The following is a 14,474-nucleotide window of genomic DNA, read 5'->3' as shown; positions in this document are numbered from 1 at the left end:
ACACCGGGCGAGCGCAACGCCCCGATACCTTCTTTCGTGTCGGTTGGTTAATAATCGGAAAGAGCGGAGCGACGAGTTGAAGTAAGAAGAACGAGTGGAGCAGTGGATCGTCGATGTGGATCTAATTACGCTTGGATCAATGGGTTAACGATCGAAACTGATATCCCCGAGTTGGTGGCAAGTGTTAATCATTTCACCCTACGCTCGACAGATGCGCAATGCCGATGGATAATGCTTGGCTTCGGGGCGGGAGCATCCACTAGAGTGTAATTGGATGTAAACACGAACGTCCGATCCGATCGGAATGGCGTGCATAAATCATCGATGAAAACCGCGCCGCGATAATCTTCGCGATGGCGATGGAAACTGGTCGTGTCGGTGGATTATTATTGGCAAAGAATCGCCTTCCTGTACAACACAAACCTGTACAAACATCCAACTGTAAAGCGTAAACCGATTGTATGCACGTAAAGTGGATACTTGACGGATGATCGTACTTCACTAGGAAATTATAAATTCGAAGGAATCGATAGTCAGTTGTACGACAGTGAAAGTTGTGTTTATCGCTTGATAATACGGATGGCATTAATGATAATTTATCGTAATAAATTTATCATAATAATTTAATAAATCGATACGCGTTGGATCAAACGGTTAGATATATATACGAACGAGATACCGCTATGGAAATAATTCTATTCGATAAGTGGAGGGGAGGCAAAGGTCAGCCTCGTTTTTTTTTTTTCTTAAATAGAACGTTACACGATTCATAAATGAGCGAAGAACTGTCAAATTGAAATTAACTTTCATTCAAATGTTAGTCTGTCTGCCTATCCACGACCCCTTCCCGGCTTCCTTTTCATTCATCTTGCTACGTGCCGACAGATTGTATCGTGGAACAATTTTACACTTGTTCTCGCTCCACCGTACTTGACCAATTCGAATCGGCAACGAATATTGTAATAATAACGCACGTATCATTGCCACGTCAAGCGAGAGTTAACGCCAACAGTTAACATCGACTTAATCGAACGAAGAGAGAGAAAAAAAAAAAAACGATCGAAAGCGATTCCGTGGTTTTCACGGAAAATACACGGTTGGCAAAATTACCGTACGATCTCGTATCGAACGTTCCACGTTCGTGCAATTTTTTCCCTATCTACATTTCCCCGCGTATTCATTCACCTTTCGCTACCTTTCGTATCGACATGCAACCGAGCAAGCCAATTTACATGTGGTCGCGCAGAGAAAAGACGCTGGCTTCGAGGATCATACGCGAACGATCCAGGAATCCCGAAGGCTGGAAGCTAACGAGCGTGGATGCCGCGAGGAAGACGCACCGGTAAGAGGAATCGTTCGTACACGAGTGGCGTAGCGTGCAACGAGCAAACGAGTGATTTAGTCGCTTAGATCGAGGTCCGCATACCGAACGACTGTGACCGACTCAGGACGGATCGAGACCCCGTTGGGCCTCGAGGCCTCAAGGCCGGCGAGCTCGTAAAGCCAATTCGTGCCTCTCCCTCGCTCGGCCAATCGGATTTTCATACGGCATACGGCGAACACCGAAGAAGGTGCATCGGCTGCAACCTGCTGCAACCACTTGCGGTGGTTACCAGCCGGTACCAGCGGCTTTGCTACCTTGAACAGTACTCGTCTTTAATGTTAATGTTTGCAAATTGTGCGTTACGTCCGAACATGGTTGAAATTACGGATTAAGAGAGAGTCGATCGTTCCCATCGATTGTAATTTTCCTTCCCTCTCTCTCTCTCTCTCTTTATCGAAAAATTTACGAAGGATCTACGAATCGATGTTCGTGCGACGGATAGAAATTAATAGTCGAGTCGAGAGAGAAGGCACTATGTAAAATTACTCCAAGTGTTACTTTATCCGAGAGATTACACAAACGAGCGAGAGTATAATAGACGCACGATTTACGATTACTTAAAAACTAGTTGCGAGTCACCTTGGCGAGTAGCAGTGCGTCATTAATCTCCGGTTGAACTCATTGCCCTATCTTTTTTTTTTTCGACGCGTTTTTTCCCCTCCTCTCTTCTTTATCGTCCATGCTAATTTATCGTTGTTGGACAAGCGCTCGGCTTACGGAAAGCCGAGGAGCACAGATTCACGAGAAAGATACGGTTGGCGGGCGCGCGGGCGAAACCGCGGAGGAAAGCAGAAAACGGCGCGCGCCCCGTAAATTGGGACACGTAGCGCGATTCCACGAAATTTATCTGATCAAAGTCGGTCGGGCGAATCAAGCGCGGGCAGACACACACGCTCGACGTCGGATCACGAGCTGGAAAACGGAACGACAACATATCTGATAAGCCGCATCGACACGGGGGCCGAGTTCAACCGCGATCCATTGTGAAAGAATCGAAAATCGCTAAGCCTTTTCACCCGAAAAAACGAATTTACTTCCAATTTCTATTCAAATTTTCGCGTCCCACGAGATCTCCAATCTCTCGTTTACTCGATACTTCGATAACTCTCCGTTTCTTCCGAATCCTGCTCGTTTTTTACGCGATTTCTATTATTATCTCTTACTTCTATTATTTGATAAAAAAATATAATCGAGTCGACGAGTGAAGAAAAATATAATCGAGTATGCGAAAAGGGAAGAGAGTTTACTACTACGGAACGAAACCGTCCCATCCACCTTCCACCTGTTAAAATTCGACGCTCAATATCGCACCGGTATATCCTCTTTAATCGACGGCCTTGCTCGCCCCCGTTAAACGGACTCGGTTGCACACGTACACGGACGACCACGCTCGCAAGCCGGGTGTAGGTCGTCAACACACAACCATACGAGAAACTTCATCCCCCACCACAGCGCGCCTCCCCCTAACACAGCTGCTTTCCACCCTGTCCGACCCATCCTCCCCATCATCGCCTCGATCGCAAACCCCCCTGGCCTCCCTCTCAACCAGTGACGTCATACTGCGACGTCGTTGATGACGTCATTGTTGTACCGCAGTTCCGTTCATCGATCGACGTCCTCCCCTCGTTCTCGTTCAGGGGCGGAAAACCGGGTGCCCCGATTGCCACCCTTCGCCCGCTGTTTTCCAACCGCTTGAAACGGGTCTCTAGGTGTTCTCGATATCCCGTAATCCGACGAAGGTTTCATCACCCTTTCCAACGATTCCAACGATTCCAACGTTCCTCTGGTCACCGATCCAGCTTTATTTCGTAAGCGCGTAAGGGATTCGATTCGAAAATAGAATTCGCTTCGAGCCGCGAAATTCGGAAGGAAGCTCGTCGTTTTCGCGACGGATGGAACGGTTAACGACAGTTTACTTCGTTCGAGACGAGGAATTCGTTCCGAGTTGACGCGGGGAGACCAGGGACCGTTTTCAGATCGTTCGATAAAACCCGTTTAAAGATCAGTGGCTCGTTACAACGTTGCCTCCACCGTTGTCCTTGACTTCTTCCGCGGAATGCACGCACGGCTCGGCTCTCCACTTCTCTCGTGATTATACATATTCGATGCTCGATATCCCTCACGTGCTTGGATAAAGTTCGAAAGACGATTATTCATGCGTCACCGTTTGTTAGCGAGTTAATGAGTTAAGTTTCGAGGCATTGGTGACGCAATTGGCTCCCTGGACGCGGGGGACTATAAATCAGCGGCGGGAGACAGAGCAGAATAGCGTAAGAATTTATTAGCGGTATCGACAGCGGATAATCGACAACGTTTCATATAACTGTCCAAAGCATTCCCCGGCGAGGTCACGGCAAGAGGACGACAGCTTTCTTGCATAAAAATTAAATGACAAGTCGTCTATGCACGGTGGAAAGTGGATGGATTAACTTATCGCTCCTTATGGATTAATAAAAAGTTGAAGATTTAAAAATATGTTTAAATCGAAAAGAGAAGAAAAAAATTATCCCGATACGATAGCCGGCAAATGCAAGCGGATCGCTTTCGTCGACCGAGGAAATTGACGTGAATAAAAAAATAATAAATATCGTCACCGTCCTCGAGGAGAATATTCTCGCAATGGTCGGACCAAGTGTGCGTTTCATTCACTACTGAAACCTCGTCAAACTTTGCTTCTAAAATATATCCGTCTCCGGTTCGCCCACGGAAAATATTCGATTTGCACGTTCGTTAAGCCGAACAGATTACTGCGTTGAATCAATACAAGACCGCCTCGTCAGTGGCACCAACTAGCTAACACGCGTCCCGATAGTTCGATTTTCTGATCCGTTCGAAAAAGATTGAGATTAAAGATCTTTTCTTTCTTTTTTTTTTTTTTTTTTTTTTTTTTTCTTTGACTTTACGAACGACCCCCGCTGCAACGATACAAATTTTAACACACACGTCGATGAAACACGTGGCAACCCAACGTTTCGACCGAGAATAGCGCTCCTCTATCCTCTTTTCTCCTTGGCAACTTTTACATTTCTATTTGATGACATCATACAGAAACTTCGAGGCAGATAAAAGTGCCGTTATATTTACGAGAAAGTGAAGGAAGAAATGGCATCGATGGCCATCAAACGAATTTTTTTTTTTCATCGACAAATTAATCGCCCCCCTTCTTCGCCACTTGATCATTCTTCCCTCCCAATTAACGAAGCTTTTGCACGCCCACTCAATACTCCCAAACACGCTTAATCCTACATATTTCCAAATTTACCATTCGCCCTCGAATTTAATTCTAAAACTAGCTTAATACTAAAACTAGCACTCCTCGAAATACCACACGAGTGGACTAAATCCCTCGAATCAACGCGATTATCCCCTCCTCCACCCTCACTTCCGCCCAACGACTCGACAAAACTCCCTATCAAAGGAATCGAGCAAAGTCTTTTTCTTTTTTTTTTTTTTTTTTTTTTTTTTTTTCTCTCCGGCCGATCGGTCATTCACCAAAGATTGGCATCGTCGTACCGCGATATTTACGTTACGAAGCGAGGATGCAAAAAGCTCGCGTCAAAGCACGCTCGCGATGCGTCGTCACGGCTCTCCGTTTTTTGGCACGGAGGAGAGCCGCAACCGTTCGCCTCCACCCCGTCCCTCGCCGTTTCTCCGCGGGACAACGACGTCACGCGGAACCAAAGCTGTTCGAGAGACGCGCTCTAATCCCCGGCGCGTTCGCGCGCATTAAATTTAGCCACGCCGCTAAACTATTACGCGAGCAAACAGCCACCATCACACATGACCGGCCCCTCTCCTTCCCTCCCGCTTTTCGCCGCTTTTCCCGGAAACGATTGCGCGACGACGCGCGACCGTGACACCTCCGCAAAAATTACCACGTGACGCGCCAATTTCAAGGTCGCGGGCTCGAATACGCGCGCGTATCACGTGTATGGTCAGTGATCCCTCGAGTTCCAAGGAATTTCGGGAAACACGAGAATATTCGAGGGATATACCTCATCGTTCGATGGAACCGCGTAAGAGTAACGAGATAGACCCTCGATCGAGATACGCGAATTCGTGTATAAATAAATGTCTCGTTATTTAACGTATCCGTTTATCGGACGATGACTCGAAGAATGTCTCATTCGTATTATCGTTACGTATTATCGATGATCATGTTCGAAGCTACAACGATATCTTGGCGATGATCGCGCGTCGTTGAACGCGCGTGGGGAAGAGACCGTTTCCCGGAATCGATCGGAGCGAGAAAGAAAAGAAAAGGATAACGAAACAACGGAGAAACGGAATCGATTGAAAATTACCTCATTTCCAAGAAAGAGAACATCGGTTGTGACGACGAAGTGACGAGGAAAGGATCGACGCGAGGCTGGTTCCGTGATGCACGAGTAGTAGAAGGCTCGAGGAACGAGGTTCATTCGGCGAAGGCGCACAGCCACGGTTCGAAACTTTCGTAAACACTCGAGAACTTGGTGGAGAGTCGGGGCGAGTTTTGCCGCTCACCGCGTCATCGTTGGCAGGCTAGGATCGAGAGTTTTGTGACGACGGATCTCGCGGCGGATCCGAGTCGCGTGGTCGTGGCGTTCGAGCTGAAGTCGTGACGCTGAAAACTCGGGCGAATCTCGTGACCGGAGGCGAAAACGCGGCAACGCGTAATATCGACGGCACCACCGACGGTCGCCAACGACGACGACGACAACGTCGAACGTGGTGGCGAAGACGGCGACGAGGACGGCAATGCATAACGCCCGAAATAGAGTCGTCCTTGGCGGTACGTGTGACGTCGTAATGCTGGTCGGTCGGTCGGTCGATGACGGACGGGGGCGGCGTGGTGACGTCAGAGTTGGAATAGCGGAGCGAGGGGAGCGAGAGAGAGAGAGAGAGCAGCAGCAGCGTCGCGACGCCACGGAGTTTGCGCGGCAAGAAGGAGTCGTGCGTCAAGTTTGAATGAAACTAGCTGGCCACCGCGAGGGAATACTCGCGCACCTCTCTCTATCCGCGTCGTTATGTATCTCTTTCACGGGAGGGAACGAGTGCCACTGTTCTCTGATCGATTAAAAAGACACTCGTCTATGCAAATCTCCGAGGAGGACCGATTGCGTCCGCGTGACGTAATTGATCTAAACTCGGTATATAGGTGGGATTCTCGCGTTTTACGTGGATGTAGAAACGTAGCGCGCGGTCAACTCGCGCACACACTGACGCGTGTTCTTTACCGGGAAACGCGCGAGATCGGTGGGAATGGGTATTATTGCGAATCGCGTAACGCGCTCTTCTATCCTCGTCGGGAACGAGGAAACGATCGAAGGAGGATAGATCAATCAAGATTTACGCGAGATTTTAATCGTCGTAGAATGACGAAGGTGGAATAATAAATTCGGAGGAAAGCGAAAACGCGACGACGAGTCTCGCGGATATTTTTCTTTTCCTGTTATTTTTTTTTTTTTTTTTTTTTTTTTTCTCCTTTGAACCGATCGACCGACGCGCTCGAGCGAGGAGAGAAATTATAGGCTGGCGCTCGAAACGGCGTCAAAACTCGCGCGGAATACGTTTCCGCGCGGTGAAATCTATTTCAGGTGAAACAAGGCCGCGCGTCAGCCGATCGCGTTACACATTTTTACTCGGTTCGCCCGAATTACCATAAACTTGTCGGGCATGCGGCCGACAGCAGCAGCCTCGTCAAACCGACCGACTCGTTGCGTACGTCGCATACGACTCCTCGATTACCCGTTTCTTCCTTTCTTTTCATTTTCTCCGCCAAGCCTGTCAACCTCCGAGCCTCTTTCTTTTTTTTTTTTTTTGTGCCCCTGTTTAGGACTTGGAAGCGACGCCCCGATCTCTATCGATCCGTCGTTAATCAACCGTGCTAAAACACGACGAATCGAGTCCTCCCGATATTTATAGCGCCCACTGTCCGACTACTGACCCTTTCACTGTTGGCACGCGGGTTCATACGCGTCAACGTCACTTATCGATTCTGAGACTTATCGTTACGCACAGTCACACAATCCCATTACTCGGCCCGGCCCGAGTAATCTCTCTCTTTCTCCCGGGGAGAAAGAACACGTTTTGCATCGGCTCGGGATCGAGCTCTACTGGCCCCCAAGTAGAACGCGAGGAGAAACGCAAATGCAAAGTAGATATAACGCACGCGTGTCGATAGATATTTTCTGCGGATCGTTCGATTTTATACGCTTGATTCCCCCTCTCCTCGAGTTTTCCGAGTCTCGCGTTTCCATCCATCGTATGCTCGTGATGAGCGTATAATTGGACGTTACGCAACGTTAAATTGCCACGAGCTGCTCGATCAACGTTTATCGACTTCGGTATCGGTTTCGATTAATTATAATTATCACCGTACAGCTTCTTCCCCTTTCTTCCCCAATGAAAACCAGCGTTCCTTGCACGCTCGATGAAAGTTTTCGCGGCGAGGAGTCGCGCCGAGTCAGGAACCGTTACATAATTGAAGAGGCGGCGTAACATTTATGCAATATGAATCGTCGCCTCCGTCCACCAGCCCAGCGCCTTTTCAACCCTCGCTCCTTCGCTGCCCCCTGAACCAAGCTAAGCTCGCTTCCCGATCGCGTGTCTCGCCCCGGAAACAACAGCCTATTCCCCGCCCACGCGTAACCGCAGTCTCATGAAAAACGCAAACCCGCAATCATGGGCCTCGTTTCAATCTCGGCCAACCTGTCGTCGCGATTCCTCCTCGCGATTCCACGCGTGCGTCTCGCCGTCCCCTCCCTTCCCCCCCCCCTCCTCGTTTTGTTTTCGCGAGACCTGAAATCGTACGCTCGTTAAGAGAAAACTCGTGAAGAGAAAGGCGAGAAGAAGAAGAAGAAGAAGAAGAAGAAGAAGAAGAAGAAAGGAAAGAATAAAAGAAAACAGCGAGGTGTTCTGAATGAAACAAACGCGAACCTCGTGTAAATCCGTCCATGTTTGTAGTTCACGCGTTGTACGATCGTCGTGCAACGCCGCGCACATTTTAAACGACAGGATGATTCACGATTTCGAAGATGGTGTTGAAAACGCGTGTAGCCTTAAAATTTACATTGGCGGAGACGCGGAGAGGTCGTGTTAGACGCGTTGCGCGGCGGTGAATCGTCCGTTCTCCGTTCATCGTTCCAACACGGGGAAAACGTGAAAAGTGTAACGGCACGTGACGCACGGAGTCCTCGTCGTCTCTTTGGTCGCCTTTGTGTCCCGGCCAAGCAGCCGCGGATCGCCTGCCTCGCACGTATATTTAGTTTGCCCAGTAAAACAATGCAATTGGCCTCTAGGAAGCGCTGTCCGTTCCACGGGCACTCGCCGTCAAAATACTATCCAATTTTACGATTCTACGAACAATCCCGATTATTTTCACTTCGTCATTTAACCATTTTGACGATCGACTCGAATCGTTAAGCTTCGCTTTCCGTATACTCGCCCCTGTCGTTAAATCGGACACGCGGATTATTCTACGTAGATCGGTCAGAATGTAAGAATTCTATCGAGTTTCCGAGAAATCCACGCACGATACCAAGATATTTTCGTTAATCCACGTTTTCGAATTCGAACGTATACGTACGTGCATTTTCAGTGGGCTTTAATGGGATGGTATTACCGTCGTATTAAATCGTCGAATATTACCTCTTCGATCGAAAACGAATCATCGATATGATAATTATTCGTAATAAAATAAATTGCGTATACGTTTTTGCAGGTTTTTGTAATCGAGCGAAGATTTCATCGTCGATTATATATAGGATGGGATATCGTGGAAAGACTGACACGCCGCCGCGCGTTCGCCGAGCGCGTTTAAAAAGAATTAAGTAGTTACGGACGTGCCAGCTCAGACGGCCGACGATGCACGTCTCGCTAATGTCTGAGTCTGATTGCGGCTAACTACTTGTGCTGTGAAACGGCGACCATCGCGTTATTCCGAAGGTCTATTAACGTAATACATTCTCGTGCCACGTGTCACTGGCTATCCGTAAACCAATCATTTTCCACGGACAAAGTATTCTCGAGGTGGGTATTCTCTTTGTGTCTTGTGAGAAAGAGAAAGAGAAAGAGAAAGAGAGAGAGAGAGAGAGAGAAGGCGGAACAAAAAGGATTCGTCACTTCGATCGATTAGATTTCTCGATCTCGATGCGTTTTACTTTTACTCCCCTCGATTTACAGCCACCTTCATTTTCTTTTTTCTTTTTTTTTTTTCTTTCCATCCGCCCCCGCGAACCTTGCATATACATCGCAATTACATGCCCACGTATAACGGTCAGGCTGACAATCGATCGTCCATCGATATCTCAACGGCGGAGTTTGAAGTCGGTGCCGCGGCACAGGAGAGCAGCATTTAACGCGCGGAAGTCATAAGCGTTGATTTACCATTGTCACGGTCGTTACTCTCGGCGAACCTGACAATCGGTTTTCGCAATTCGACTGCGCAGCCACCGGGCACAACTCGGCACAATGCAACCGAACCAGCGACCGCACCTGCACTCGCGTTCTACGCGCCGGTTATATTTGTTCGTTCGCGTATTCTCTTCTTTCCTGCGCGGACAGGTCTCGTGCGGGCCAAGTATGTACGCGGAAAAGAAACGCCTGCCTTGCACTCGGCCGACTGCCAGACTATATTTACCTTAACGTGCTGATTACACCTGTAAAGTGTCCCATCGAACGCACAAACCTCGCTCCTCGATCGAGCGTCGTGTCCGCACTCGAAATTTCAAAAATCTCCTCGTTGGATCCAAATATTATATTTGCACGGCAAAAAAAAAAAAAGAAAAAGAAAAAGAAAAAAAAAAAAAAGAAAAAAAAACGACGATGATGGTGGTGATTATTTTCGAAATGGAAACCGATGGAAACGATGTACAAAAGTATGTATATATATATATATATATATATATATATATATATATATATAAAGTGAATGAAAGTTGTTGAAACTTTTTCTTCTTAGAAAAGAATCGATCTGAAGTGATTCCGTTGAAGGAAAGTTAACGACCAATAGGCGCGCTGTAACCTCTAGATCCTTTTCGCAGCTCGAATCGATTGGCTGAGAAGAAACGGTTAGAGGGGGTAATTCGTCCCTTCGCTCTATCGTTCGCACCTCATCTCCGTTTCGCTTTCGTTCCTTCGTCTTTAATGCCATCCCCATTAACCTTTTTCGTTTTCCGAACAGCAGCAGTATAGAGCAGTATACACACGCGCGAATTCGTTGCACGTACGCCATTGTATTTAGATCTCCGATCGATTCATCGATCAGGTCTAAAGGTCTCTCCTCGTCGAATCTATCCTTCCCCCGATGGAAAGACGAAAAATCGAATCGAAAAGACGAGTTCGATCGAATCGAGAAAACGCAAACTTGGAACAAAGCAACGCGAACGTCGATTGCTTGCGTGAAAATAAAACGTCGATCCATCTCCTCGATCGATAATCATTGTCAATCATCCAACCGTCACCACCACCATCACCACCACCACCACCTTTTAACCACAACCTGCCAGCCATCAGCGAGCATTGTACAATTTTTTTTTTACACAATGGTTAAACTATAAACAGGACTGTCTCAAGGTCTTTGTTTCACGTTTCTCCCTCCTCTTTTTTTTTTTTTTTTTTTTTTTTTTTTTTTTACTAGATGACTTACACTTGTTCCAGTGATCGTGGCGTTGCGCCGCGTGATGCTCGAAGTTGCGATGATGGTCATGATTGTTGTTGGTGTCCGCCGCAATGGTGACCGGGTGGTACGGTGTAGTGGGTAGATGGATCGTCGTCGATCGATCTCGTTGATCGTGATCGCGATCGTGATTTTGATCGACGACCAGATGCCTGCCGGTGGTAGCACGCTGGTGAGTGGTCGCAGCACCAACTGCGGCTGCTTCCGTGGCTGTATCCTCCACGGTACGCATCGCACGTACGATCAGCAGCACTATGGCGCCTCGTTTTTACCCGTTTCATTCACCAAATCCAGTCGGATATACCGGGAATCCCGTCCCTCGATCCCGTGTCCCTCTCCCTCTTCTTTTCTTTCTCCCTTTTCAAATATTCCCGCCGCGCGGACGACGATCGACCATCTCGACGACCGCGATCATTCTATCTCTCGCACTTTTCTTTATTTTCTTTTTTTTTTACTTTTCTTTGCCTCCTCCTTCCTTCTTTCCTTCCTTCCTTCCTTCCTTCCTTCCTTTCTTTCTTCCTTCCTCGTCACTTCGGATCCTCTCGTTTCTGTATACACGGCTTGCGCAAGCGCGCACGTGCACGATCGGAACGTGGAAAAGCGAGTTGGAAAAGTTACACGTGGTTTCGACGCGACAACAGCTGATCCCGCGCCTCCTCGAAAATACTCGGGCGGGGATAGGGCGGAGAATCGAGCAGATGATGATCCCGATGATATCACATCGATGACGATGGATGATCGAAGCGTGTTATTCTTATTCCATTGGGCGCGATAATCTCGTAAGAAGGATAGATTTCTTCTGAATTACGATTTACGCCTCTCTCGACGCAACAGTCGGAGCAACAGTCGTGAAGCAAAAGCGTACGCGAGAAGCGTGTGTAAAGTGAACGATGTATGTAAAACGATGATGAGCGACGGGGTATGAGAGTGAAAGGGGATAATTCACAGTCGATAATTCTCGTAAGCACGGCTCGTAAGCGCGGTGAATTTATCAGCCAACGTGGAATTCCTCGACTGTATCATTATCTGCGTGGATGAAATCGAGAGGACAAGAGAGAGAGAGAGAGAGAGAGAAAGAGAGAGCGAGAGAACAGGTACTACTGGTCTATAACGTGATCCGTGAATCGAAAGCCGCACACACATAACTCACCCACAACACAATGAAAACAAGTGGATGACACACGTGCATCACCGACCTGTCTGCGTTGTCGTAGGGCTAGACGAATCCTTCCGGAATACGTCTTCGGAGGTCAGCACTCCACCGAGGAGCTCGAACACTTCTCGCATGCAGAATCCTGTTATATTTTTCCCGCGTTCCTTCCAAAATTTATCGCTCCTCCGTCCCAAACGGTGACATCGTTGTCACTGTCAACGTCGTGATGTTCTCCGAAATTCTCGTAAAATTGTTCCAGTCGATCCTGTCGACGAATCCTTTCGGCATCGGCACGCCGTGCACTCTTCCTCTCTTCCTCAAAATAGATCTTCTTACTGGCGAAATCACGGATTCAACGGAGTTGCTGCCGGAGAACGTATCGCGAGGACACACCGAGTCCCGTAACACGCGGAACCACGCGTGTTCGAAACGCGCCAATAATCTCCCTCTCTTTCGTTGGTCACGCGAAACTCAAACACAAACGTCCTTGACTACACCACCTTTTCTTCCTTCCTTCCTTCCTTCCTTCCTTTCTTCCTTCCTTCCTTCCTTTCTTCCTTCCTTTCTTCTCAGGGTACGTAAACCCTGGTTTCCTCGCACTTGACACGCTCTGTCTCACGATTATCCACCGTTCCGTTTGCACACGAAAACTCGATGCACAATCCTTTTTCTCTTTCTTTTTTTTTCTTTTTCTTTTTTTCTTTTTTTTTTCTTAGACACGGATCGAAAGAAATAACACCGCGACGAGTGTTGTACCGGCGTTGATCGCGGTTAAGAACGAAAGAGAAAGGAAGTAGAACTGAGAGAAATAGCGAGGAGACAGAGATAAAGAGAGAGAGAAAGAAAGTGAAAAACAGCGCGGGCACGTTTCGCAAGAAAACGATACGCTCTCGCACGGGTGGCCGGCCGCCGCGTAACTGAGTCTGGATCGCGCGCGTTCCTCCGCTATATTAAAACCGTAGCGTGTATAGCGACGGCGGCGGCGAACGGCGCTAACGATGACGTCACCTTTGGACGTCATAAACACACACACGACAGCAGCCGGCGGATCGATGGACCTGGCTCGAGTGAGCGTCCCTATTGGCCCACGCGGCTGATGATGCCGCTGTAATGACGTCAGCACACCACCTACCGATCACCATCTCCCTCCACCCGGATATCTAACCCCACGCAAGCCAACCCAATCTAACCCGACCCGATCCAACACACTGTTATATACCGGATCATCTTTTCTCTTCCTCTTTTCTTTTGCTCTCTCTCTCTCTCTCTCTCTCTCTCTCTCTCNTCTCTCTCTCTCTCTCTCTCTCTTTCTCCCACTCCCTCCCTCTCTCTCTCTCTCGCTCGCTCTCTCTCTCTCCTTTTCTTTCTTTTTCATCCTTTCGTCGTCCTTCCCTCCTTCCTCCTCCGAAGGAAACACCTCGTTTCCGTTGCACCCTTCGCCCTCGATAGCTCGTTACGTTTCGACACCTTCTACTTCACAGCCGTCGAGTTTATTTCCATCTTCCGTGGCCGTCTCTTTTCCGCGTTTGGCGCTCTCCTGGCCCGTTTCCGTTCATATGTCGAGTTCAGTTAGTGGTCGCGCGCGACGCGTGTCTTGGCACCGACGATCTCGTTTGAATTATCGATGAGACGCGGGTTAAAACGGACCTTGGATACTGACGGATGGAAATGGAACATTGGCAATGTCGTTTATTAACCCTCGAGAAATTATGCGAGCATACGTATAATAAAATACACTCGAAGCGAAGAACGTCGATCGTAATCGTTTAACATCGTTTACATTTAATCGTTTCGATTCGATGATTGTTTGTGTGTAATAAAAATTTGATATATTGGGTTCGAAAAAAAAAAAAAAACAAGAGGAGAGCTCTCGTTAAACTCGTGATGTAATCAGGATATCGAAGAATTTTTTCTCCGTTTAATGCTCGGTCGAGCGGCGCGTGCGTTACAAAATTTTATTCGCTTTTTACAGAATGAAGCAATTCTGCGTAAACAAGGAAATCGATACACGAGTTGCAGTTCGAGTTGCTCGTTTTGTATCAACGCGTTATACACGCGACATACATAGCGAACGATAATTTATACTTTATATAAACATAGTAGGATGGTGAACAAAATGCATAGCGTACTTCCACCACAGGTCGATTAAAAAAAACGAAGGAAGCCCGAGAGAGCTTATCCACAAAGATCGTTCCTCCCTATTTATCGTTCCGTCCAATTTCACCCTTTTGATCTTACTCGGTTAACCGGCAATCGAAAGTGTCGTCGTTAAAGCCTCG

The 14,474-nt window shown here is 47.9% G+C and overlaps 1 protein-coding gene across 4 annotated transcripts in view; it reads right to left on the bottom strand.

Annotated features, from left to right (window-relative positions):
- Positions 1–13,189, bottom strand: part of LOC122716093 (probable nuclear hormone receptor HR38) — a 41,510-nt gene extending 28,321 nt beyond the window's left edge. For 2 of the 4 annotated variants that reach the window (XM_043938840.1, XM_043938841.1), the window contains exon 1: positions 11,013–11,374. In XM_043938840.1, coding sequence (XP_043794775.1) covers positions 11,013–11,274 — 262 coding nt within the window. In that variant the 5' untranslated portion in view covers positions 11,275–11,374. Of the gene's footprint in view, positions 1–5,688; positions 6,116–11,012; positions 11,375–12,238 lie in introns of those variants that run through there. The other 2 variants (XM_043938844.1, XM_043938845.1) reach the window with 2 other exon arrangements.
- Between the last annotated feature and the right edge of the window lie 1,285 nt (positions 13,190–14,474).

The sequence above is a fragment of the Apis laboriosa genome, unplaced genomic scaffold (assembly GCF_014066325.1).
Source record: "Apis laboriosa isolate Shangri-la unplaced genomic scaffold, ASM1406632v1 scaffold42_cov153, whole genome shotgun sequence".
Taxonomy (NCBI): domain Eukaryota; kingdom Metazoa; phylum Arthropoda; class Insecta; order Hymenoptera; family Apidae; genus Apis; species Apis laboriosa.
The sequence above is the reverse complement of the archived record's forward strand: the minus strand, read 5'-3'. Positions and strand labels throughout refer to the sequence as shown.